Below are 27,503 nucleotides of genomic sequence, written 5' to 3' on the forward strand. Positions count from 1 at the left end.
GAACAATACTAGAAGTTAAACACTGCTCAAAACATAGTAGTGAAAAATTGTCTTGATCTAATTTTAAACCTAAATTTTCTTACTATCTGTAATGGGCATTTTCCCTGTTTATGGACAGCATCTTTTGAAAATCCTGTTTGGTGAGTTTGCTGTATTGAATCCCACTGCCTCAAAATCGTAGTCAGAGTTTAGTTTTCCATCCTTTCTTGTGGCTAGGGAGTAGTCATGTGACTTGGGAGCTACCGACCAGACTCAGATTCTGAAACAAGTAATGCAGACGCTGTATAGCATCTTTTACTATTGAGGATGGTGGGGAGACACTGGGCTTTGAAGGGAAAGTCAAGGCAGAGTCAAGAAATGGCACCCTTATTGCAAGATGTGACTTGTTACTCTTTAACTCTGAACCAGTGACTATGCCAAGGGGAAAATCAGGAAGAACACACTGATTCATCTGAAGAAGTCAAATGACATCAAATGCATTAAAGGGAATGGGTTATTAAAATATCAGTGCTAAATGATGCTTTTTCAAAGGCAATTGGGAATCTTTCTCTTTACATTTGTATACACAATATCTGTGACAGCAGCACTAGAATGTGAGTCCACAGCTTCAGATCTCAGTCCAAATGCTAAATGATTTAAAGTTGTTTTACTTTTAACTTGAAAATTTAAAGTCACATGTCCCCATGGTGGCACTTCAGCTGATTGTCCTCCACTGGAGTAGTCTTTCATTATGATTTGGGCATTGTTTCTGGCTGAACAACTGCCAGACTTGATTAGCGGGCTCTTCCAGAGATTCTGTGAGTTACCCAATAGCTTTTAATAAATTCTTTTTTGCTTAAACTAAGTAGACTGGCATCTGTTATTTGAACTAAAAAACTTTTCAAAGGTAGAATTTGTTATGACCTTGTGCTTCCCGTTTGAAAAATGCTTAAAACCATATTCTACAGCAGGTCTCTTCAATGTACTGAGTTAAGACACCTTTCCTCATCCCAAGCGTGGTGTTAGATAATCACAAACTGAATTTTAAGAAATGTACTTTAAGTTAATGTAATTATATCCATTTGGCAGGGCTAATTTTAGGATTATCAGTAATGTGTATAAAATCTGTGCCACAAGGTCTGACACTTAACAGGTTCTCAATAAATGATATAAATTGCTTATTATATAATTTTGGATATATGTACATGTTATATGTTCCTCAAATATTTATTTAATTCCTATTATGTGCCAGGCACTATTCTAGGGGCAGTGAACAAAACAGTCAAAAGTCCCTGACCTTTTGAAGTTTACATTCTAGTGGAGGAAGATTGAAAATAAAGAAGCTAAATCAATAAATATATGTTGCATTAGAATGTGATGAGTGCTATGGAGAAAAATGAAGCGGGGAAGAGGTGGTTAGAATGAGATAGGAGGGAGAGTGGACATGAGTTGCAGTTTTAAGTAGGGTGTTGAAGGATGATGACTGAGAAAGTGACATTTGAGTGCACAACTTCAAGAGGGGTGAGCCCTTACTGTTTGCCCTTTTTGTTTACTGTGTTGAATTGTTTGTTGGATCGTTCCCCCTAATTTTAAGTGCTTTCTGTTAAGAGTATTTAATATCTTGAAGCATGCAGGTGGACAAGAGAGAAAAGAGTAATTTCATGCAGAAGATAAAAAAGAACAAAGACTCTGAGGTAGGACCCCTGGAAATGTGGAATGGTGTGAGCAAGGAACAGATTAGAAATTTAAGGTAACCAGATTGTTCATGCCGTAGAGGCCACCAAAATGATTTTGGCTTACTCAGAGTAAGATAGGAGTAGGGAGTGACGTGATCTGCCTTAAACATATACTCTGAATATGTGTTCTTTGGCCCCTAAATGAATGAGAAATAAAAGGCAAACGAAAATAGTCGTCACCCATTCTATCCTAAAATGTCCATGTGTATCGATTAAATTAAGTTCTCTTAACACTCAGCTTTCGTGAAAGCATTACATGATACAATTTAGAGTTGAAACAAACTGAAACTTTCCAACCCCACCTGAGTATAACACAAAATGAGCTGCTTCTTCATTTCACAGGTTTCCGCTCACTAGAAATAAAGCCCTATTTGTTATTGACTCAGCTATTTTGTCTTACTTAGGGAGGCAAAGTTTAGTCATTAATTTTACCTTCTTAATATAGTACCTAATATTCATAAACTTATATTTCATTCCTATTTCCTCATTCATCAATGTAAAATAATCTCAACATAACCTTCAAATGTGTGGAACAGAGATCCTTCTAAGATACCTTGAAAAGCAGGAGGGAGGGTTAATAAAAGATGCATGTGGGCTAAAACTGGAAGGTCATTAGGTCCTGAGGAAGCTCTAAGTATTGGTCCATCTGCCAGCCTCTATGCTTCTCTTAGCTCATCTGTCCATTCTCTAATTGCCTATCTTCTTCACTCACTACTATGTACCTTTCTTGTTCTCCCATTCCTTAGCTTGCCAATGCCCAACTTAATAAAACCTTAAAACGTTCTATTTCAGACTTAACTTTGGGCAAATTTATTTAGGATTGTGGCTCAAATTTCTGGAACAGAGCACCTGAACTAGTTCCTCTTCTCAAGCTATGTGACACACATCACAGATCATTACCCAGTCTACCAATTAGTTGTACTTTGAGCAGATGCCCTATACCTTCTTCCCATTAGTTGGGATACAGGCATGAGTTCACGTGGTTAAGAACAGAGTCACTTAGCAGAAGTCATGGGTGGTGCAGACTCCCTTACAGGAGGCGTGGATATGCCAGGGAATGACTGACATGTTTGGAAAACAAGTATTTGTTTATATTTGTAATAGTCTTCAAACTAGCAAATTTGAAAACTGAAGTGAAATATTTTATGTAGAAAATGTGTTAATAACTCTTTATTAGTATTAATCTGGTGCAAAGATTCTCAATGGCAGTAAAGAGACAAACCTCTGGGAAAAACGTATCCAAATTTTCTGATGATGGAGTGGAGTAATGTATAGTTTAAAAAAACAAATTCATTGTATTTCTTTCATAATACCTCAAAAAGTAAAGCCTGACAAAATCTTGGCTGGTGGGGTTATGCTGAAGGTAAATTAAGAATTTAAAAAGTGAGATTTTAGAAGTTTCTACATTCATGGGACACATGACTTCTATTTAGAGATGACATGATTTTCTATGTAGAAAATCTCAAGGAATCTACCAAAAAACCCTAGAACTTATAAGTTTAGTTCTAACAAGGTCATAGGATCCAAGGACAATATACAAAACTCAGTTAATCCTATATGGCAGCAATAAACAATAGGGATTTGAATTTTAAATACAATAGCATGCAGGCACACACACACACACACACGCAAATAGTTATGCATAAATGTAACAAAATATGTGTATGCTGAAAACTATAAAGCACTGATGAAAGAACACAAAAATCTAAGGATATATATACTGTGTTTATTAATTCAAAGAATAAACATAGCATAGATGTCAGTTCTCCCCAGCTGAATCAATGCAATCTCAATCAAAATTCCAGCAAGTTTTTGGGTTTTTTTTTGGGGGGGGGTGGAGTTTGTGGTTTGACGGCCTGATCCTAAAATGTATATGGAAAGGCAAAATAACTAGAATAGCCCAAACAATTCTGAAAAAGAAAAACTTGGAGGACTCGTTCAACCCAATTTCTAGATATTATAAGGCCATAGTAATCAAATCAGTGTGGTTTTGTAGACAAGATAGACATTTAGATCATTGGAACAGAATAGAGCATCCATAACTCAATCCACACAAAAACAGTCAACTGAAATTTACAAAAGCACAAAAGTAATTCAGTTGATATAGTCTTTTCAACAAATGGCAAATGATTGTCCATATGCAAAAAAATGAACCTTAATACACACCTTATATTCATACAGAGTGAAGTAAGTCAGAAAGAGAAAAACAAATATATATTAACGTATATATGTGGAATCTGAAAAATTTGGTATAGATGATTTTATTTACAAAGCAGAAATAGAGACACAGATGTAGAGAACAAATGTATGGATACTAAGGGGGAAGAGGGTGTGGGATGAACTGGGAGATTGGGATTGACATATATATACTATAGATACTATGTATAAAATTGATGACTAATGAGAACCTACTATATAGCACAGGGAACTCAGTGCTCTGCGGTGACTTAAATGATAAGGAAATCCAAAAGAGGGGATATATGTCTACGTATAGCTGATTCACTTTGCTGTACAGTATAAACTAACACAATATTGTAAAACAACTACACTCCAATAAAAAAAAAATAACTCAAAATGAGTCATAGACCTAACTGTAAAACATATGACTCTAAAAACTTTTAGGACAGTGGTTTCAACTGTCTCTCTGAGACAGTTCAGCAATGACTGGAGACATTTGTGATTGTCACTACTTGGAGGAGGATGCTATTGGTGTCAAGTGAGTAGAGACCAGGGATGCTGCTAAACATCCCACAATGTACAGCACAACCACACCCACAACAAACAATGCTAATGTTTCAGTTTGGATAAATGTACTATGGTTTTGTAAGATATTAGCATTAGAGGAAACTTGGTAAAGGGGATATGGGAACATGCTGTACTCTTTTTGTAACTCTTCTATGCATCTGAAATTATTTCAAACTAAAAAGTAAAGCTTGTGTGTCACTACTTTAGGGTAGCAGACTACCTCAAAGTCAAACATTTGGTAATTTCATAATTTATTTCTATGACAGCATCATGTACTATAGTTGAAGCATTCTGTTTTGATTTCTGTTGCAAAATGACTTGAATCCTTCAATGAAATTTATTAAATGTGTAAATATTGCCAGTCATGTATTAAATGCTAAAATTTTTGAGACTAAGAAAATATTTTCAAAAGTCTTCTCTTAAAAGGGAGTCTTCTTTGATTATCTAACCTAAAATACCACCTCTTTCCACCAGTCTGTTTTTTTTTTTCTTTTCCATTAGAACTTGTTTTCTGTAGTAATTGTGTTTATTTATTGTTTACTGTTTCCTCTCCTAGAATATATGCTTCATGAAAGCACAGACTTTATTGTACCAATAGGATCAGGACTATCACATTAGAGATGGATGCTTAATAAGTATTTGTTGAGTGAATGAATTATCTGTATTTGTGTTGCATCTTCCTGTTAAGTGGTCAGTATTCAAAAGTTGGAGCTTCTTCTTTAAACCCATTGGCTCTGAATATATTAGTCCCAACCCTAGTAATTTCCCCTGAGTGAAACTCTTTCCTAAGCAGAAAGATGTGTTGGTCTACACATTTAAGATTCTTCACAGCAAAAGACTTTCTGTTGGGAAGAAGGCAAGGAGATGACAGAGTAAATAACTGTTGTTTTGTACTTTTCTGTCAGATCTTTCTGGTTCTACTAGAAGGCTTTTATCTCACCATATGGGATGCTCTGCAAACTAAACTCCTTTTATTTGTGATAGTATTTGGACCACTTCCAGGACAATTTATTAGATTTTCTTCTGTTTAATTAAATTTTTAAGTAAAATGCTCCTGTTGGAACCAGATTATTTCAGACATAAGGAAATTTGTGATAAGCATCAAAGATGGAAATTGGCAAACACATGTCCATTTTCCACATGGTAGCATCTGGTGATTGAGTTATTTGCTGAGCTTAGCAGTAGAGACACAAACAAAGGAATCGTCAACCCCACCTGGAAAGGTGTGAAAAGACTTCAGAAAGGATGCGACCCTTAGAATGAGTCTTGAAATAAAAGGAATAAACCAGCATGCAAGAGTAACAAAACTTAAATTGTGAATATTGCCACTTGTCTACATTTTCTTCATTTTAAATGTGATAGAAAATTAATTCACCTTCAGGATAGTATCTTAAAAAACACTAACCAATCCCCCACTTAGAAAATTTCTTATACAGAAAAATGTACTTCTTTCTTACCATTTTGTATGGAGAGGTAGAAAAACAAACCCCAGTTTATTCCTAAATGAGAATAACCATTTTTGCATCTTTTTCAAATACTAATTTTGTGGATCTAGATGAATACATATATTTTGATATTTAGACATTAAAAACTGTTGGAATTGGCAATTATCAATGTATCTACCTATTTTGTTTCTCTTATTCTAAAAGATTTCCTATTAGGTCAGAATCAAGACTGAAAGATGTTTCACAATTAATAACGTTTAGAAATCAAAGAAAGTTCCATTGAGATTGTGAGAAGATGAAGTTGAGGGGCCATGTTCATTTAAATTAGTTATGTTTTATGGCCCTTATCTATTTTTAAGTAATTATATTGTAGAAATGTATTTTCTGGATTATTTAAATAGGTTTTATTAATTAATTTACAATTCATCTTTATTAACTACCATATATGTGGCTTTATCCATTAGGTGCTGAAGGAAACAAAAGGTCATACATTCTTTCAGGGGAGAGAAAACATTTTGAACAACTGTGAATAGAAAAATTAATAATAATTGTATTTAAGATAAAGTAGTAAGAGGAATATGATCAAATAATAATGCACAATGCAGGCAATTAAGTTCTACGGGCAACTAAAGGAGGAAACATTAGCATTAGAGGCAGACTTTTGACATATTGCATGTTCAGTTCCAGACCACTGCGATAAAGCGAGTCATATGAATGTTTTTGGTTTCCCAGTGCATGTAAAAATTATGTTTACACTATCCTGTAGTCTAAAAAGTGTGCAATAGCATTGTGTCTAAAAAAAAAAAGCAATGTACATACCTTAATTAAATACTTTATTGATAAAAAATGCTAAGCATCACCTGAGCTTTCAGTGAGTCATAATCTTTTTACAATAGTAACGTCAAAAATCACAGATTACCATAACATGTAATAATAATAAAAAAGTTTGAAATATTGCGAGATTCACCAAAATGTAACCAGAGATGTGAAGTGAGCAAATTCTGTTGCAAAAAATGGTACAGATAAACTTGTTTGACACAGGGTTGCCACACATTTTCAATCTGTAAAAAACCCAGTATCTGTGAAGCACAATAAAGCGAAGCACAATAAAACAAGTTTATCCCTTATCTACAACTACCATGGAAGTCACAGCAATTGAGAAGAAAGGAATTAAGATGCCCCTTGAAGTTTGAGCAGGATCTGCATAGAATTTGGAAGAACTTTCTAAGCAGTAAGAACATAATGACTAAAGATATGAAGATTGCATGGACAGAGTACTATACAGACTGTAGAGTAGAAATGTGTGTTTCTAGAGAAATATTTACAGTATATTTGATGAGATGTCCTTCTTAAACTGGCTGTCAATGAAAGAATGGCTTAAAGAAAAGAAACACTTCTAGTTGTAAGAACTAGAACTAGTTGTAAGAACTAGTTGTAAGAACTTCTAGTTGTTAAGAACTATCTTAATCCTGAAAGGAGTATTTCCTTCAGCAGATCCCTTTAAAGCTTATTTTAAAAGACTTTTAACGGAGTTCCTTTGTATAAAGCAATAGTCCTCAAAGTGTGATAGGTTAATGGTTTTTACATAAAAGTGTTCTGTAGTCAAATTTTGGAAATGCTATGTTAGTGTTAAACTTTTTTTAAAAAAGCTTTATGAGTTTACAGGGTTTTAAATTACTTACATGCATTATGAGTCACCAAGAGAAAATTATCTGACCTCAGAACTCAGAATTCTCTGGGGTTTTAATTATTATTATTATTATTATCATTATTTTTAAGAATCAATAAGTTTTAGGGTTTCTTGAGACAAACTTTAGAAAATGCTGATTGAAAGCATCCACATACATATTTGAAAGAAAATGTTCATTGAGATAAAACAAGTCTAATTGGGGGATAGAAATAATAAAAAAATATAGTATCCAAGATCATTATTAACCAACCTGCCTTGTCTTTACTTACCTTGCTAGTAGCTAGGAAACATAGAAGGGAACTATAACCATAAAAGCCTGGATATTTTTTTCCAAGCATTTGACACACCATGCTGAATAAAAATTTTTGAGTGTGAATTTTCTGTAAAATTCAATTCTGTCATAAACAAATGATAAAAATCAAGGTCAAAGGTTAAAATGGAAGAAAATTTTAATAACTTTTAATAAAGCATTTTAAAATATTGTTCCTTATTTTGCCACAATCTCAGAATTTTTTCAACACTGTTGGGAATGTTATAGACAGCCTTCAAGGAAACATCTTAAAGAACAGTTTTAAGTTTCCCTTTAGAAATTTAAAATTTCACCATTTCATAGCTGATGGTTTACCAATAGCACCAGTTCATCAGGGTGGAAATGTACCACATAGTTGACCTGTTTAGTGGTGGAAGGAAGAATAGCCTACTTTGAAAAGTCCATCTGAAGAAAAAGCTTGGTGAAGAATCATTTGCTCCTGAAAAGTATTAGTGAACTCCCTTTTCTGGAGTTAATAATGAAAACCAAACAGAAAACATAGTTGGGTCAACACCTCATTAATGGGGTAATCAGTGAATTCTATACAATAGTCTGTACAATTCTATACAGCTATCTGCACCAGTGAGGAAGAAACGCCATATAGGTTGGGGAGAGTGAGAAAGAGATGCAGAGAGACAGACACGAACTGAGAGGAAGGTCTTACCTCCACACATTGAGGATGGCACCTGAGTATTGTCAGTAGATCAAATAAAGCCAGTCAGCTCTTAACCAGGTGGCGATGAGGCCGTGGTGGCTGTTTTAGAACTCTTGGCTTGCCTAGAATAGTGGTTTCAGTTCCCTTCATAAGTAAGTGAAGACTGTTGGCAAACCTTCCTAAGCTGCATCTGGTATATACAAAAGTTTCTTTAAAAAGACTAAAATTTAACATAGGAAGTAAAGTAGTGTTCCTGTTCTTGTATAGTTTGGCGGTCCCGGTCTCATGTACATTCTCAATAATCAGAGATTAAAGGTTATATTTCAGTGAAAGTGAGAAATCAAATAGTGGTACAGTATTAAAAATCTTGATCTTAAAAAATTCTGTTGGGGGAATTCCTGGGCGGTCCAGTGGTTAGGACTCCACACTTCCACTGCAGGGGGCCCAGGTTCGATCCCTACTTGGGGACCTAAGATCCTGCAAGCCACATGGTACAGCCAAAAAACAAACAAACAAAACTCCTATTGGGATTCATTAAGTGAATCTGACAGTGTTAATACATAGGTCATTTATTATCAAAGGAGAAATGTTATCCAAAGTAAATTGTAATACTGTATGAAAATATTTTTATATACAGATAGAGTGTCAAAATTAAATATATACATTCCATTAATTAAAAAGCCAACATATATTATTCTCTTAAAAATATACTTCTCAAATTGCAAACTCATGTAGACAAATTTTATTACATATAAATGACAAAAGTAACTCAGTACTATGGTTTAGCATCCTTAGAACAGATGACTTTCTATTTTGTGAAATTATTCTCTATCCTCATTTTAAAACATCTGTTATATCATTTATTAAAGGCACTATGTTATACATTCATGTTTAATTACATCTCTCAATTATCTTGGACTCCTTTATGCTACTGCTCCTGTAAGCTGTATGACTCTTGTTCTCATGGGCCTTATCCATATCTCACTGTAACTCTGAAACATTTCCAGCACAGATGACAACAATTTCCACTCTCATTGCAGTATGCTGATGCATAGTGGGCCATAAAATTATTTTGGTAATAATGAAATGTTAATTTTTAATCCTTGTAAACTTTATACATTTCACAGAATTTATATGTCTTCTGAAAATTTTAAACAGGTTTAAAAAGTATTATTACAACTAATATCTTACATGGCTTGTCTTACAAAAATCAGTTCAGAATTAATACCGATTGATATATATCCTCATGCATGTGAAATAGTTTGTTGATTGCAGCGTTTGGTTTCCACTGTTTATGTCCATCTTCTAGTACTGCAGTAAGGATTTCTCAATTGCTGTAATCCGTTTTTACCAGGATGCATTCAGTAACTTCCAGAAGGCATTCTACCCTGGAAAATTGCATAAGCAGATAGATTCTTGGAGGATACAAATAAAGCTCTTAAGTTTTTATATTGCCACTCCGTATTTTTCAATGTTCTTTAGCGCCCCTCAAAATTTTATTCCAGCAAGTTTTTATCTTTTGTAGTAGTATCTTTAGGAAACACAGGTCATTCTGTTTTTTCTGTTCCTTTAAAGACTTATTCTCTTCCTAGAGAAATATATAAAAAAAGTTTTTAAGTTCACATTTTTATAAAAATACACATTTTAAAATATTTAATCTTTAATATCCATTATGCTAGGTTATACTAAAAATTTGGTTTAATTAAAAAGAATCTTGAATGATATTTTTTAAAACTATGGTTTCTAACCATAATTGTGATCATTGATGTGTAGGAAAGTCAAGGTTGTTATGGTTTAAGATTTAGGATTAATTAAAGAGCTGTTAGGTGGATGTCATTCTCACCACTGCAACAGTGGACATAAAGAATGCTATTTAAACTTCTGTGAGAAAGATTTGTACATTATTCAATTGAGTTTTTTACAATGGAAAAAATGCTTTTATGGAAGGAATAATTAATACTGAAAATATTCAGTTTATTTTGTCAAAGATGATTAATAAGGATATACCTGGTTAAGCTTGTTCCCTAGCCTTCCCTAGAGTATGAAGGATGCCTGGCTTATAAGCTAGTTTTCAGTCCCTGACAGAAATCTTAAAAAGGGCTACCTGTACAACCTACAGAAAGTGGAGAAAGAGATACCTCACACGGAAAAGACATATAAGAGAGTAGCTGTGCATATACTCAGTTATATTTCCGCGAGTCTCTGGGAAGTGGATTAGTACAGGGTTGAGTAATTTCTTCATTTAGATAACAACCAATTATTGGGTGTTTTCTAGGTTGGGTATTGTGCTCAGTGCTATACATACAGTATTTCATTTTATCTACTTAATAATTATGAAATTGATGATTTCACCTTTCACATTTGAGGCAACTGAGATGTAAAGAGGATAAATAAGCCGCCATAGTCACACATCAAGTAAGTATAATGATTGGGTCTTGAGCTTGTTTGTCCTATTTTTAGTTTAGTCACATTCAGATCTCTTTTAGCTATATATTTAGTGACAGTAACACATACCCTTTAAATAATGCATTTAAAAGATTAGAGGACAGATTTCAAAGATAAATATGAAGGAGAATTTGTCATATTCTTCTCTTTAATGAGGGTCCCAGGACATCTTTAAAAAGTACAAATTGAAGTTTATGTGACTAAGCAGGTTTTAAATACATAGATGTGAATATTTCATGACTTTTCCTCAAAGATCAAGACTGAACATTCATTAAAAAGACAAAAAAACAAAGAACCATGATTTTGCCTCTGTAATCCTGGGAACACAGATGTTATCTCCTTTTTCTAAACTTTCTTTCTAAATTCCCTTAGCCAGAGGCCCTCAATGTATTTGTTTATGTTGCTCAGTTATTCATTTCAACTATTCCACTTCAGGTGGAATTCCTAGGGTTTCCTGAGTCATAGGGTATGCAGACTCACCCTGCTTCTCTAAGAGGAATAAGGAATTTCCATATATATATATATATATATATATATATATATATATAGTGGTCAAATAACATAACGGAAGTGTGAAAAAGGAATCTATCACTCTCATGAACCAGGTGTGTTCATTTTTCTATGTCTCATCCTAGTTAATATTTATATCATTGTAATGTATAATCAGATTTAATTAAATATTCTGACTTTTTCATTCATATTTTCTACATTGTTATATAATTTTGTGTAATAATCTAATAGAATGTATAAATATATATAAATATAGACTATTCAAATACTATTATACATATACAGTATATACTGTACAGTCTATACTAATAAAATAGGTATAAAATGGGTTCTCATTTTTAATATGTATTTCTTTACTATAGTAACTTTTTTTCTTTGTATCTTGTTGTCTAGTTTATTTTCTCCTATATTGTTCATCTCCTTTGCTGTTACCTACTGAGGTTTTAATTTTGTTCCTTTTAAAAAATCAATGCTCTGACATTTCCCCTAGCTTCTTTAATTTTAAAATAGTGATTTTTAAAAATGCAGTTTAAAGGGATCCAATGTCTAAAGGGTACCTCCCTTCTCCTTTTACCAACATTATAATGAATATTTTCAAAATCGAGCATATAAAAGGAAACAATTCAAAGAGAAATATTAAGGAATTAAGTTGAGTAAAAAGCTGATAAGAAAAGAAAACTATACAATCACTCTTACCAAATTCTTAGTGGGTTGGGCTTCACCCAGGGAAGTTGGTTTTCTTCCTTTACCCTTAAAAACCAAGTCATATTTACAATATTGATTATTAATCCTTTATTACTCCTTCCATTAATATAATTGCTAATTTTCATATTACTCTCAGCTCATCTAATCTATTTGAATATCTACTTTAAATTATTTATTGTTAGTATGGCAGAATACTAATTTCATTTAGAAATAGAATATCAGAGAAAAGGGAGAAAAAAGAGAGGTTAGTCTTCTGAATAACCTGGATTCATAATTTTGCAAATATGCCCAGCACTGTGTTAATTGCTGTGAGGTATGAAAAACTAATATAGAAGAGTATACTAACAGAGACAAAAGTAGAATTTTAATCAACATGAAAGTAACATTAGCATTAAGTTGTTAAATCCTTACCATAAATTTTATTCAGCTTTACCCAACAGAAGCAAAATGAAATAACTATAAAAAGCCTGTAGCATGCCTAACTCACGAAGAAAATTCAATATAGCTGACCATCTTTAACATCTTGCCTTCTCATTTCAAGAAAAATGTGGATTGTAGCAGGTTAATTTTGTAACAATTTTATTTAATTTCAAGATTTAACTTATTTGTGTATTTTCTTTTCCTACAATTAGTTGATTTTGGAATACGGTAATCAATGCAAAGCTCAACACATGAGAGAAAGAATTGCAAATATACAGCATACCTATAACCTTTAACCCTTTCTAGGCCAAGAGGTGATATCACTAGTTTGCTCTTCAGTCTTTTCAGTTAAGCCCTGACTTGAAGCTTATACTCAACATAAGCCATTACTAAGCAACTGGATGTGTAAGCAACATGAAACGAACTTGCTATTCCTGCATTAGATAGTACAGTAGTCCCTCTGTATTTGTGGGGGATTGGTTACAGGACCCCAGTGGATACCAAAATCCAAGGATGGATGCTCAAGTCCCTTATATAAAATAGCGCTGAATTTGCATATAACCAGGCACATGCTCCTGTATACTTTAAATCATCTCTAAATTACTTACAATACCTAATACAATGTAAATGCTATGTAAATCGTTGTAAACACAAAATAAATGCTGTGTCAATAGTTGTCGATGTGGCTTGACAAATTCGAGTTTTGCTTCTTGGAACTTTCTAGAGATTTTTTTTCGAATATTTTTGATCCACAGTTGGTTGAATCTGAGGATGCAGAACCCATGGATATGAAAGGCTGACTGTACTTTAAATCACTATAAATAAGGATTAAGAGATGGTAGACTAGAATGTAAAGTCTTCATGAATCTTAAGCCTGGCCTTGAAGGATGCATAGAACAAGAGAGATCAGATTTTCAGAAAAGAGAACAGTAGAAATTCCATATAAGGAACTAACATTAGTAAGGGGACAAGATTGGAAATAAGCTTGGCAAATCCACAACACCAAGAGGGCACTGGCTTGCATCAAGTAGATAATGTAATGATAAATGAAGTGGTCCAACCAACTTATATGGTCCAACATATATTTTCATCACTGTCAGTAGGGCTCAAGGACAATCTTACCATTTTCCCTTCTGTGGGCAACTACTAGTATTAAAAATTAAAAACACACACAATCCTTTTTCTATCATAAAAATGTTAAAATTTTCTTTTAAAAATTATAAGAAATATTTTTGGCTTTATGTGGCAGCTGGTAAAATTCCTGAAGAGGGAGTAAAAATAATAATAATAATAGTAATTATAAAACATTTATTGAAACTTTTTAGTACTAAGCACTCTATATTATGTCATTTTCACATCCTATAATGTAGGTACTATATTTTTCTCCACTTTGCAGGTGAAGAAACTGTTGTCTAGTGTCAAGATAATGTTTTCCAAATTTTGTTTTATTGTTTACATTTCATGACCACTAGCAGAGAAGTAGGAAAAACTTAGCCCTATACTTATCAAAATTATTGAGGCAAAAAACTTGAAAATTGTTGGACATAAATATGCCCAATTTTTACATACAAATATATTTGTTAAATACATTTGATTACCCATTTTATTGGCTATGAGTTCTTATAAGTGTGTACATATATGGATTAAAATTATTAACACATTTTAGAAATAAAAATTTACCATTCCTCACCCAACTTATTACACTAGCCTCCTTGAAAGTTATTATGGCAATAAAATTTATTATTTTCTTTCATTTATTTATTTTCTTTTTTTAATTGAAGTATAGTTGACTTACAATGTTGCTTTCATTTATTTTTAGTACCTTTTTAAAAATGATTTCTTTGCCCTAGCCAAGAGATTAATAGGTACTTTACAAGTTGAGGCTTTCCTCTTCTAGAATTGAGTAAATGTATTTCAATTTTCTTATAAGCACTTAGATTTCTATGCTAACAGACTTGATCATCAGAGAATGATAGTATCTTATCACTGAAGTTGTTTACATTTTTGTTCAAACAGTCCTCAGCTTACCTTGCTGGTGCAGTTCAACAATGTTAATGTGCCCTGTGAAACTGTTGATAGGTGAAGATTGAAATCATCACTGATATTCATTTTAAGGAATTGCTTCAACTTTCGAGCAGCACGATATAAAAACGAAGCTTCCTATTACAGAAAAAAACATCAGAAGGGCTGTGTTTCAAATAAAATATTAAGAAGTGATAGCCTTTCCTAAGGAGGCTAAGGCCAGCACTGTATTGCTAAGTAACACCCCACCTCCACCCCAGTTTTCTTCTATTCCAGTTAATCGCATGACTGAAGAGCCACTAGACTGAAACTGTTTAGCTCCCAGGTGACAGTCTAAAGTGCCTAGAACCCAGTTTAATGATTATCTGACTTTTAAAAGTCTCTTTTCTTTGCTATGTGTGATCTTATTGCTTATGAGTGAACATATAACAAGTTTATTCAATTTTAAACAAGGAAACTAAAGGAGAGGGCTTCTGGAAGCAACAGTAGTGAAAGGTATGTGCGATTTTTCTTATTGTTATTATTTTTGCCCTTTTTGAGCTATGGACGAATAGCTGGCAATAAGAAAATAAAGGGCCTATTCACCTAAAACAAGTTTTTCGTATATTTAATGTAAGAAATTAAAAAAAAAAGAATTTATGGATATACTCTTAAATGCCATGAGGTTAACTCAGCTATTGTGAGTTTAAAAAAAGTCTATTGAATAGCACACTAGTTTCTGCAGAAACAGATGACACAAATTTGTGTTGGAAGTTCTGTAGATTGTAATATTATACCAAATAGAAATGGTAGTGGTTTGAAGATAAGCAAATATTGAAAGAAAATATTCCAAAATGCCTACAACTAAATTACTCCCATTACTTGTGTGTGTGTGTGTGTGTGTGTGTGTGTGTGTGTGCAAGCAGTCACTCTGACAAGCATTTTCCTGCATAAAAATTTCGGAAATAAGAGATATGTGTCTTTGAATTCAGCAGTTCTTCTAGTATTTTCAAGGTGAAAATGAAATGCTAAAATTAAAAGGAATATTTATCAAATAAGCATAGGGCTATTTATAAAATAAAAGTATAAAAGACCATAGTATAACTTAACATATCAATGGGAATTGTCGGGTTAAAGCCAAAAGACTGTGTTATTAATATAATCAATATAATTAACAGAGATACAAAAAATATAAGCTTCTATGAAATCAAGCTTGAATGACATATAAACTCCAAATAATTATCATTACCTTATTATCATCACATGAATGTTTTTTAAAAAAGTTAGGTTCGTTATTCAGGCAATTGCTATCAAAGTCTATCATGCTGTCCTGTAATAAATATAAAATAATATGGTTAAACTGGGGACCTTTCTAGCATGTAGTAATTATAAAAATAACAATGTTATAATACTTGGTATTTATATGTGCGTTTTAAGGAAAATAACTTTAGTCTGACTTAGCTGACTAGGCAGGAAGAATAGTTGTCTATAGTTGAAGAATAAACAAGTATATACACAAACCCTCACGTATTTAGAGCTTCCCCCAGACTCCATAGGTTAATCTCAGAAATCATTGAGAGAAACTGGCTTTTTTGAGGAAATAAAAGTACCTATTTTTGAAGTTATACTACATAGACAACGTACTATAAATTTTGAAATCATGAAGTTAAGATGCATTTCAGAGGTTATTTGGTCCAATTTCCTGCCACTATCAAACAGCGACAAAGGGAATTTACTTTAGAATGAAGGGAAAGCCTCTTGACAGTAAGTAAAGTTGAAATTCATTCTGCAGCATTTTAAATAATCCAGTTGGGGATGTTTGAGGTAGAATTTTGCTGAGAAAAAAGTGAGATTGAATATGTGCATTGTCATTGTCATGTAAGAGGGGGGAAGGCAGACTGGCACATTCTCATTTTCCTTTTCTAAGGAATGTAGTATTAGAAGGTGGGGATTAGCTGAATCAAGAATGTACTTGACATATTAGGAAGAATTTCCTAAGGATTCAGATTCTTTATGCACAGGGTTGGACTAGCTCTGTCCAGCAAACTAGCCATTCCATGCTATCAGAGTTTCTAGAAGGACTTCAATCAATCTTAGCCTATGTGTTGTCAACTAAGGAACAGATAAAAAGTGGAGTAATGGCAGGATGTAATCATGGGCTTCTAATCTTCATCTGCCTCTCAGAAAAATATGCATTACTTTTCTCACCATTGAAAAGCATAAATGGTCTTTGGATTTATCCTGACTTTAAATGTATCTGTTTTACCTATAGGAATTACAGCCTGAACACGTAATCATTCATTTCACCATTCAACACTTACTACAGGCCAATGGGCAAAGTCCTCTGCCAAGCTTGATAGGGGAAAAGAGACAAGAAAACACAGTCCCATTTTCTTATGCCATTTGATGTAAAGGGCAGATAATGCATCCTTGGACACTTGTACATCGCTTCTTATATTTGTAAAAGTATGCTTATGTAAACAGAAGATTTGTTAGTGCCAAACATCCCAGTCATACCGCAAATATCTCAAGTGCAAATAGATATATTTTTCTATAACTATCCTCATGTTGCCATTATACATATTCCTGAAAAGATAGTGGAAAATTAATGTTTGCCTGTTAAATCATTTTCCTATTGACTTGCATTTAACCCTAAGAAGGACAATAAATCATGTATACATTTCTCTCTGGTAAAACATGCTTTTCATTTTTGCCATGCCATCCATCAAAAAAAGAAGATAAATGTGCAGCTAATCTGTATGATGTTTTCCAATTTACCAAAAATATTACATGAACTAGTACCTATTTCTTGGAGCATTTTAACAAATTGCGTGACACACGAATATTTGAAAAGCCATATTGGTTAAGCCATTGCTCCAGGTATTTAACAAAACTCATTTTTGACAGATACAGAAAGTATGTTTTTATACCAGGTAATTTGTTTGCCAAATGTGTACAGCAGTAGATAAAATTTTCACTTAAAAGGTTCACTTAAAAGGTTGACTCCTATAAAAGTCACAATTATCGTTGACTAGTTGACTTTAGTGCATTTTATGAACAGATTTAACATGAGCATACATGAGTGCCAACTACAGTTGCTTTCTGAAATTGTTTCCATTTAAGCCCTGTGAGAAGGATGGCTCAGACTAAGATATGTAGAATCATGGAGTTGGAAAGAACCTTATATATCCATCTTTTGATTTAACAAATGGTAGAATTACTTTATCAGTAATAGTTTCTTACAGGCATCTTGAAATATTTGAATATTTTGTCATATTTATTATGAATATGAAAGAAACAAGAGACAAGCCAAGATCACATTGACTGTGAACTCAGTATTTTCCAGTGTAAAACATTATGTTACATAAGTTGTTCCTAAAATACTTAATGTTCTTTCGATTTGTAGAATTGCATCTTCTTTCATCTTAGCATAGTTTTCTTCTATCTTTGAATATTTTTCTAATGCATGCACAGCAGCCCCTTACCCAGAAACACTAATTATATACACAGTTGACTTCTATCTTTGAATTTTTTTCTAATGCATGCACAGCAGCCCCTTACCCAGAAACACTAATTATATACACAGTTGACCTTCTATTTCACTTTTTTCTTTTATATATTTATCTTTGATTTTTTAAGATTCAATTTTGTGTGGTTTTCTCCAACATGTCTTCCATATGCCTGTTCTAGTGGGGTACTCATGGTCACATGTGCTCTAAGAGAACTAATGTCTATTTACTGCCCATAAATGATTCTCATTGGCAGCTACATAACTGATAGCTGTCTCCTTTCTATTCTCCTTCTATTTTGTAGGTCTGGGCCTGAGGATTGGGGTTTTGATATGAAGAAGAAAGATTCAGTCTCGTGTCTTACTATTCTTTGTAAATGAACTTGGTCCCTACAGAAATATTTTTCATTTCTGATTATCACTATCACAGCACACTCACGGCCCAAAGTCTTATGGCATATAAAGACTCATTTGGAGGACCTTTTGAAAAGTGAAACTTATTTTTAATGAAATCTGTAGCCTGTATGAAAATTAAAAAGGTCTGTATTGTTCTTGGAATCCTATTTCAAATGTTACAAATTTTACCATTAGGTAGCTTACCAGATTATTGTAAGAATTGGTAGTTAATTCCTCGCTTAAATTAAAAGTCATTCATTTATTCTTCAATCAAATACTTGTCGAACATCTACCATGTGCCATATAGTAGTGGGGAGAGAACTGTGATCAAAATCACAGAGGGTTCCTTCCTTCAAGAAATTTACTGTCTGCTGGTAAAGACAGACATCAATCCAATAATCACAATCAAATCTCAAATTAATAATTGTCATGAATAAAAAGTATATGCTACCATAAAGCCTATAAAGAAGGATTTTACTTAGGAACCTCAGTAAAGCCTTCTCTAAGAAAGGAACACTTCAACTGAGATCTGAAGCATGAGTAAACTAGAGAAAAAGAAAATAGAGGAGGATTAAAGATGTAGAAAACAGCATGTATGGCTTCAGTTAAGTGGGAGGGAATAATGGCAGATAGGCTGCTGGATGAAAGAGAGCAAGGGAAAGCCGGTACATAGCTGAGAAAGCAAGAGAAATCACCGGTTTCATACGAAAGAGATCTGGAGGAAACTAAATTATGCTGGGGCTTAAGGACATGTTAAGGAGCTTTGTCTTGATCCTAAAATCAATAATTAATGACTAAATGCCTTTTTCAAACATCATATTAATAGCAGCATGGTAAATGGTTTGGAAAGGTTCAAGAAAGTATGTGTGTGAATCTTTAGGAGGCTAGTACATAGTGCTTGAGATAATGGTTTATTGGACTGGTTGGTGGGAAAGAATGTAGAGATAGGTGAATAGACTTGAGAAATATTTAGAAAGCAAATATAACATTATTTGAGAATTAAAGTTAAGGAAGATTGACAGACCAGGGATGATTCCTGGGTTTCTGGTGTGTGCAGCAGGATATACTGTGTTGCCATTCACTGAGATAGGGAATAGTAGTAGAGGTGGTGTGAATAAAATATGTTTGGTTTTAAACAGATGAAGTTTGAGTTGACATTCAGAGATCCAAGAACATACATAAAGTAGCCAGAAAGTTAGAAAACCTGGGGAATAGACTGTTTTAAGAAGGTGGTGTTCCACAATGTACAATGCCAACCGAAAGGTCAAGTAAGTTGTCTTGTACAAAATCTATTCACATAAAGAAAGCAAAATTAAATTAGAAAAACAGCTGAAAATAGATGGTAAAATGAAGTATTAAGCAGATATGATATTTGTTTTGAGATAATATTTATAAGCAAGAGCATATGCTTATAATAAAACATGCTTATAATAAAAATCTTTCAAAAGAAAAAGGTGTTATATATAAGCATATATTCAAATGTATATGCATATGCACAAACATGAACATATGTATAAGACTTGATTAATTAATCTTCATTTGACTTGCTGGGATAATCAATATTCTTCTCCTTCTGTAAAACATATTGACTAATGCCCACAGTATACCAAAGACTCCCAACTCCAGTTTCTGATATACTCATGTGTTTTTGCATTCACAATTTGAGTTGCATATTTACTAAGTCAATTCCTTAACACTAAGTTATACTTATTATTTAATTAGATCACTTAATTAAATACTATATAAATCAAAGAATATTAGAATGAAAATACAGTGTGTGTAGGACTTCCAGTTTCCAGTCTGGGAGGTAAGGAGCTTAGAAGTCACCATTCCATCATAACAACAAGTAAAATGCTGAACAAATGGAAGAATCAGCAACTCTTCTTATATCTGTCAGAGAAGTGAGGTCAAAGGATAAACTGCCTCCCCAAATATTGGAGAAACAGACAGCTGATACAATAATTACAATTTACAGAACCAGAAACCCAGGAGCAGAAACCTCCATGTGAACCAGTGCTGGGATAGAAAAACCTGAACTGTAATTGATGAATTACTGGAAGCTCAGAATGGACAAGTCTTAGAGTTAAAATTCCAAGGGGACCTATCACTGGAGGTCCCCCTTTGCTCACACTTTTTCTGAGCTTTACTTACAGGAGTTCTATGAGGTCCTCACAGTGAATATGAGAAAAATCCCCATGTGCTTCTTGCAGAGAGAGGGAAAAAGCATTGATTTTGAAATATGCCAGAGTGTTATGTTATTCTTAACAAGGCCTCCCCTTAGGAGAACCTAACCTGCTGGAATTTTATCAGAGCCTAACCTATCTGGGGTAAGGGAAATACCAAACTCCAGTCCTTGCTAGACATCCTTTCTCACCTAAGTGGGGAGGTATTGAGAAGCACTGGTAAAGTTTACAGTCCAGGGGCACAGACTCATCAAAAGACTGAGACCTAATCAAAGGGCTATAAAAAGCTTCCCATCTCCCCACACCTTATCACTATATTACTAAAAGCCCATTTACCACAGGTTTATTTATGCAGAACATCATGTCCACCTTCCAACAAAAAAATTACGAAGAATACTAAAAGGCACAAAACACAATTTGAAGAGACAGAGCAAGCATCAGAACCAGAGATAGATACAGCAGTGATGTTGAAATTATCTGACTGGGAATTTTAAAAAATATTATTATTATGCTATGGCCTTTAGTGGGAAAATATGCAGGAAAAAATGGATAATGTAGACAGAGAGATGGAAATTCTAAGAAAGAATCAAAAAGAAATTCTAGAGATAAAAAGCACTGTAATAGAATTATGGGCTCTTTATTAAATTAGACATGGCTGAGGAAAGAATCTCTGAGCTTGAGCATATGACAATAGAACTTCCAAAACTGAAAAGAAAAAAGAAAAAATACCAGGGGAAAAAATCGAACAGAATATCTAAGACTGTGGACAACTACAAAATGTGTAACATATGCATAGCAAGAATATCAGAAGAAAGAGAGAAAGGAACAGAAGCAATATTTGAAGCAATAATGGCTGAGAATTTTTCCCAAATCAATGCCAGACATCAAACCACACATCCAGAAAGCTCACAGAACACCAAGCAGGATAAATGCCCCAAATCATGTACTTAGGCATATCATATTCAAACTTTAGAAAATCAAAGATAAAGAAAACATTTTGAAATAAGCCACAGGGGTCAGGGGGGGAAACTTACTTACAAAAAAGCAAAGATAAAAATTGCATCCAATTTCTCTTCTGAAATCATTCAAACAAGAAAAAAGTGAAGTGAAATATTTAAAATATTGAGAGAAAAAACCCACCAACCTAGAGTTCTGTACCCTGAGAAATTAGCCTTCAAAGGGGAAAAAGAAATAAAGACTTTCTCAAACAAAAATTGAGGTAATTTGTTGCCAGTAGAACTGCCATGAAAGGAATGTTAAAAAAAAGTTCTTTAGAGAGAAGAAAAATGATACAGATCAGAAACTCAGAGCTACATAGAAAAAGGAGGAGCATCAGAGGATGAATAAATGAAGAAAAAAATAAAAACTTTTATTTTCTTATTCTGAATTGGTCTAACACTTTGATTAAAATAATAATGGCAACAATGCATTTGACTATATCTAATTTGATTATATATATACATATATACACAGATATATATAAAATGCATGCTTATATATAAGTGAAATCAATGAAGCAGTGATATGAGGGACAGGAGGAAAGAAAAGAGGAACTAGGAATATTTTGTTATTTTAAGGTACTTGTACTACTTGTGAAGTGGCACAGAGTTATTTCAAAGTGGACTTGGATTAATTGCAAATATACATACCAAACTCTAGGGCAACCACTAATAAAAGTTTAAAAAGAAGTATAATTGTTATGCTAAGAAAGGACAGAAATGGAATCATATAAAATGTCACAACCATAAAAGACAAATAAAGTGTGAAGACAAAAATAGGAACAAAGAATAAGAGCAACAAATAGAAAACAGTAAAAAATATACGGTAGATATTGGTCCAACTATATCAATAATCACTTTAAAATGTCAACAGTCTAAATACACCAGTTAAAAGACAGAGATTGTCAGAGTGGGTCAAAAAACACAACCTAATTATATATTGTCTATAAAAAACCTACTTTTAATATAAAGACATGTATAGATTAAAAGTAAAATGAAGAAATATATATGATGCTAACATTAATGAAATGAAAGCAGGGTAGCTATATGAATTTTAAACAGAGCCAACTTCAGAGCAAGGAAAGTTATCAGAATGAAATGGACAATACATAATGATAATGGAGACAACTGTCCAAGAAGATATGACAATTCTTAATGTGTACGCAGCTAACAACAAAGAGTCTAAATACATGAAGGAAAACTGATAGAATACTAAGAGAAATAGATGAATCCACTATTATAGTTGAAAACTTTAATATCTTTCTATCATAAATGGACAGATCCAGCAGGCAGAAAATCAGTAAGGACATAGTTGAACTTGACAGCACAATCAGTTAACTCTATATAGTTGGCATGCATAGACAACTTCATATTTCATCCACCAACAGCAGATTACATAGTTTTCTCAAGAACACATGGAATATCCTCCAAAAGAGAGCAAATTATGGGCCATAAATTGAATCTTAACAAGTTTAAAAGAATAGGAATCATATAATGTCTGCTATTAGATCACAATAGAATCAAATTAGAAATCAATAACAGAAAGACAGCTGGGACATCCCAAAGTATTTGGAGATTAAACAATACACTTTGAAGTTATATGTGGATTGAAGAAGAAATTTCAAGAGAAATTTTAAAATATTTGAAATAAATAACAATATAACATTGAAATCTGTGGGATTCAGTGAAAGCAGTGCTTAGAGGGAAATGTATAGTGTTGACTGCATGTGTTAAATAAGGAAAGTATCTAAAATCAATAATCTAAGCTTCCACCTTAGGAAACTACAAAAGAAGAGAAAATTAAATCCAAAGTAAACAAAAGATAAAAAAAAAAGTAATAATAAAAGTTAAAGCAGAGATCAATTAAATTGAAAACAGGATATCAATAAACTCAACAAAACAAAAAACTTCTCCTTTGGAAATATAAATAAAATTGATAAGCCTTAGCCAGATTAACTAAGAAAAAAAAAAAAGACACAAATTTCCTAATATCAAAAATGAAAGAGGGGACATCATTACAGATCCCATGAACATTAACAAGGATAATAGATACTCTAGATGATAATTGATAATCTAGATGAAATTGACCAATTCCTTAAAAGACACAATCTGCCAAAATTTACCAAGAAATAGGCAATCTGAATAGGCCTATATCTATTAAAGCAATTCAATCAATTGTCAATAAGCTTACAAAACAGAAGCACCAGGCCCAGATGGGTTCACTGATTATTTCTATCAAACTCTTAAGGAAGAAATCATAGCTATTCTCTATAATCTCTTCCAGAAGAGAGAAGCAGAGGGAATACTTCCTATCTTGTTCTATGAGACCAGGCTTACCCTAATACCAAAACCAAATGAAGACAGTACAAGAAAAGAAAACCACAGATCAATATATCTTGTGAAAATAGATGCAAAAATCCTCAACAAAATATAAGAAATTGAATCCAACAATGTATAAAATAATTATACACCATAACCAAGTGATATTTACCCATATATGTAAGACTGGTTCAACATTCAAAAAAATCAAAGAATGTAATCTATCACTTTAAGAGGATAAAGAAGAAAAAATCACATGATCAAATTAATAGATGCAGAAAAACCAGTTGACAAAATCCAACATGCATTCATTACAAAAAAAAAAAAAAAACCCCAAAAAAATCCTCTCTGTAAACAAGGACTAGAGGGGAACTTCCCCAGTTTGATAAAGAGCATCTACAAAATCCTATAGCTAACAGCATACTTAGTGGTGAGAACCTCAGAACTTTCCTATGATCAGAACAAGGCAAAGATGTCCCTCTCACCATTGCTTATCAACGTTGTATGAAAAAACCTAGGTGATTCAATATGACAAGAAAAGGAAAAAAAAAAGATATACAAATTAGGAAGGATGAAATATAACTGTCTTTTTTAGTAGATGACATTGTAATTTATGCAGACAATCCTAAAGAATCAACAGAAAAACAAAACAAAACAAAACAAAAAACCTCCTGGAACTAATAAATGATTATGCGAGGTTGCAGTATACAAAATTAGACAAAAGTTAATAGTTTTCTTCTATACCAGCAATGAACAAATGGAATTTGAAATTAAAAACACAACACTGTTTAGAGTACTTAGGTATAAATGTAACAAAATATGTACACGATCTTTATGAGGAAAACTACACAACTCTAGTGAAAGATCAAAGGAGACCTAAATAAATGGAAAGATAGTCCTTGTTCATGGATTGGAAGACTCAACGTTGTCAAGATGTTATCCCAACTTGACCTACAGATTTATCATAATCTCAAAAATCTCAGCAAGTTATTTTGTGATATCAACAACTTGATTCTAAAACTTATATGGAGAGGCAAGGAGAGGACTTGTTTACTAAGGTTGTTCATACAGACAGGTGGGGAGTCAACAGAAGATTAACATTCTATCATTTAATGACTGCATTTGTGATTGGCCTTACATCCACAGTGACTGATTTCTTAAGAACTTAAATATTTTTAAATATAATTTAATATCAGCCTTCCAGCCAGAGGTGATTTTACCTAGACAAGGTGAATAATGAGATAGGAGTGTAACATTCTCTTGCCACCTAGGGTCCCATAAAGTGGCCCAGCATACACTGAAACCATAGATTCCTGCCTTAGCTATATCAAACCTCAGACATTTTAAAAATTGAGACATAATTGACATATAACATTTGTTTCAGGTGTTCAACAATAATTTGATATTTTTATACATTGCAAAATGATCACCACAATCTAGTTCGATAAGTTTAGTTAACATCCATCACTACACATAGTTACAATTTTTATCTTGTGATGAGAACTTTTGAGGTTTACTCTATTAGCTATTTTCAAAATATACAATACAGTATTATTAACTGTAGTCACTGTGCTGTACATTACATCCCCAAGACATAATTCCCAGTTTTCTGGGATCATTCTGGATTATACCAGAATTACTACCTGTTTGTAGCTCCCCTTGCACTCTTAAAAGTGTTTCAGTTTGGGCAATAATGTATTTTTTCACCCTATTTGTACTATGGTGTTTTGATTTTGGTTTGCATGATATGGTTTTCCTATCTTTTAACTTTTAAATTATTTTGAACATAAAAATATTTTAATGTCATATATATTGCTTGCTTATCACTATTCAAACAATACTGAGATATATAATGAAAACCTTAAAATTTTTCTCCACTGCCCCCACTAGAATCACCTACCTGAGGTGATTCATATTAGCAGTTTGATAAGAATACCCTTCTTGCTCAAAAAACCTATGCATATGTGTAATGTACATACATGCATACAAAATTCACATATATACATGCATATATAGGGATTATGAAGGCACTTTCCTTTACCATTTAAAAATATAGGATCATAATATATTCATTACTCTTCAACTTGTTATGTATTATTTTCACTTTATATTATGATCATCATTCTACGTCAAACATATCTAGAACAGCTTTTAAAAATAACTACATAATATTCTACACTAAGTGTATTCCAAGGTTTATTCAACACTTCTCTTATTGATGAAAAAAGTCAATATTTGCTCCAACAAACAATGCTACAATAGACATCTTTGTATGTGTATGTATATATTTGTATGTGTATATTATCTCCTTTTATATTAATGTTTGCATTTTTGTAGAATTGGTTCCCATAATTGAGACTTGCTGAAGGAAATGGTATATTCATTTAAAAATTATTACGTTCAGTAAAAATGATTCATGCTTCCACCAGCAAATAAGGGAACCCATTTTGTCACATCTTTGTCAGCACCAGATGTCATAAGCCTTTCACAATTTTACCAATCCTGATATGTGAAAATTTGTGCCTCATTATAGCTTAAATTTGCATTTCCATGACTACTAGAGAATGAGCATCATTTCATGTTAATTGACAGTTTGCATTTCCTTTTCTATGAATAGCCTGTTCTTAACAATTTTCTTAGGTTGTCTGTCTTTTACTGATCAGTTTCTACATTTTATATAAGGAATTTTTGAAAACTTCCTATGTTTCATTTCAGGTGTATTTCTTACATAATGCATATTTTTTATACAATTGGTTTTAAGTTCAGAGATTAAAATAATTCATATTTATTATCAGATATTCTTTACTATTTCTTTATGCTCCTTTTCATTTGTTTTTTAATTTTGGTATATTGTTGGCTTTAGCATTTATTCTTTTTTATGACTAACTATGCTCTGATATTCAAGAAATGGGGGAGATATTTAATACAGTAATTTAATAGCTAAAATGTTTCCTACTAAATTTTATGCTAAAATTCTAAGGTGAATATACAGTACTATTAATTAACAACTATAAGTTAATTAATCAAAGCTCTGAGGCTACCAAAGTGTGATTATGTTATTTCCAGTCCTTCCTATGACCAAGAGTAACCAAAGTAAAGCAATTCTAATGAAATTTATTGTCATTTTGCTTCTCATTTAATTTACATTCATAAAATAGTATGTTTTATATTGCGTGTCTCCATGGTACATAAACAATAGCAGAAATAGAAAGTTAAGTGCTTTAACAATTAATATTGATGGTCATTCTGTAGAGAACAGGCCAGGAATAAAAGCAAAAAACACCAGTCCAAAAATAACATTGAAAATGACTATATTATCAAATTTAGTGTGTCAAAATAATATAATAAAAGTACCCTCAATATGCTTTTTATGCAGAAAAGTTAGAAAAGAAAATTTGTTAATGTGAATTTCAACTTGTGAAAATACCTCTATAGAATTTCTTTGATAAGGCACAATT

At 32.7% G+C, this 27,503-nt stretch overlaps 2 protein-coding genes across 5 annotated transcripts in view; one reads left to right on the plus strand and one right to left on the minus strand.

Annotated features, from left to right (window-relative positions):
- Positions 1 to 18,809, plus strand: part of ZC2HC1A (zinc finger C2HC-type containing 1A) — an 83,906-nt gene extending 65,097 nt beyond the window's left edge. The window contains exon 11 of one of the 4 annotated variants that reach the window (XM_082432862.1): positions 18,455 to 18,809. In XM_082432862.1, the coding sequence (XP_082288988.1) occupies positions 18,455 to 18,530 (76 nt within the window). In that variant the 3' untranslated portion in view covers positions 18,531 to 18,809. The other 3 variants (XM_082432867.1, XM_082432868.1, XM_082432866.1) reach the window with 3 other exon arrangements.
- The window catches only part of IL7 (interleukin 7), a 71,731-nt gene continuing 54,022 nt past the window's right edge, over positions 9,795 to 27,503 (minus strand). Inside the window, 4 exon segments of the mRNA XM_082432886.1 lie at positions 9,795 to 10,148; positions 12,212 to 12,265; positions 14,669 to 14,800; positions 15,891 to 15,971. Of these exon segments, the coding sequence (XP_082289012.1) occupies positions 10,029 to 10,148; positions 12,212 to 12,265; positions 14,669 to 14,800; positions 15,891 to 15,971 (387 nt within the window). The 3' untranslated portion in view covers positions 9,795 to 10,028.

The sequence above is a fragment of the Balaenoptera physalus genome (assembly GCF_965194825.1).
Source record: "Balaenoptera physalus genome assembly, chromosome: 17".
Classification (NCBI taxonomy): Eukaryota; Metazoa; Chordata; class Mammalia; order Artiodactyla; family Balaenopteridae; genus Balaenoptera; species Balaenoptera physalus.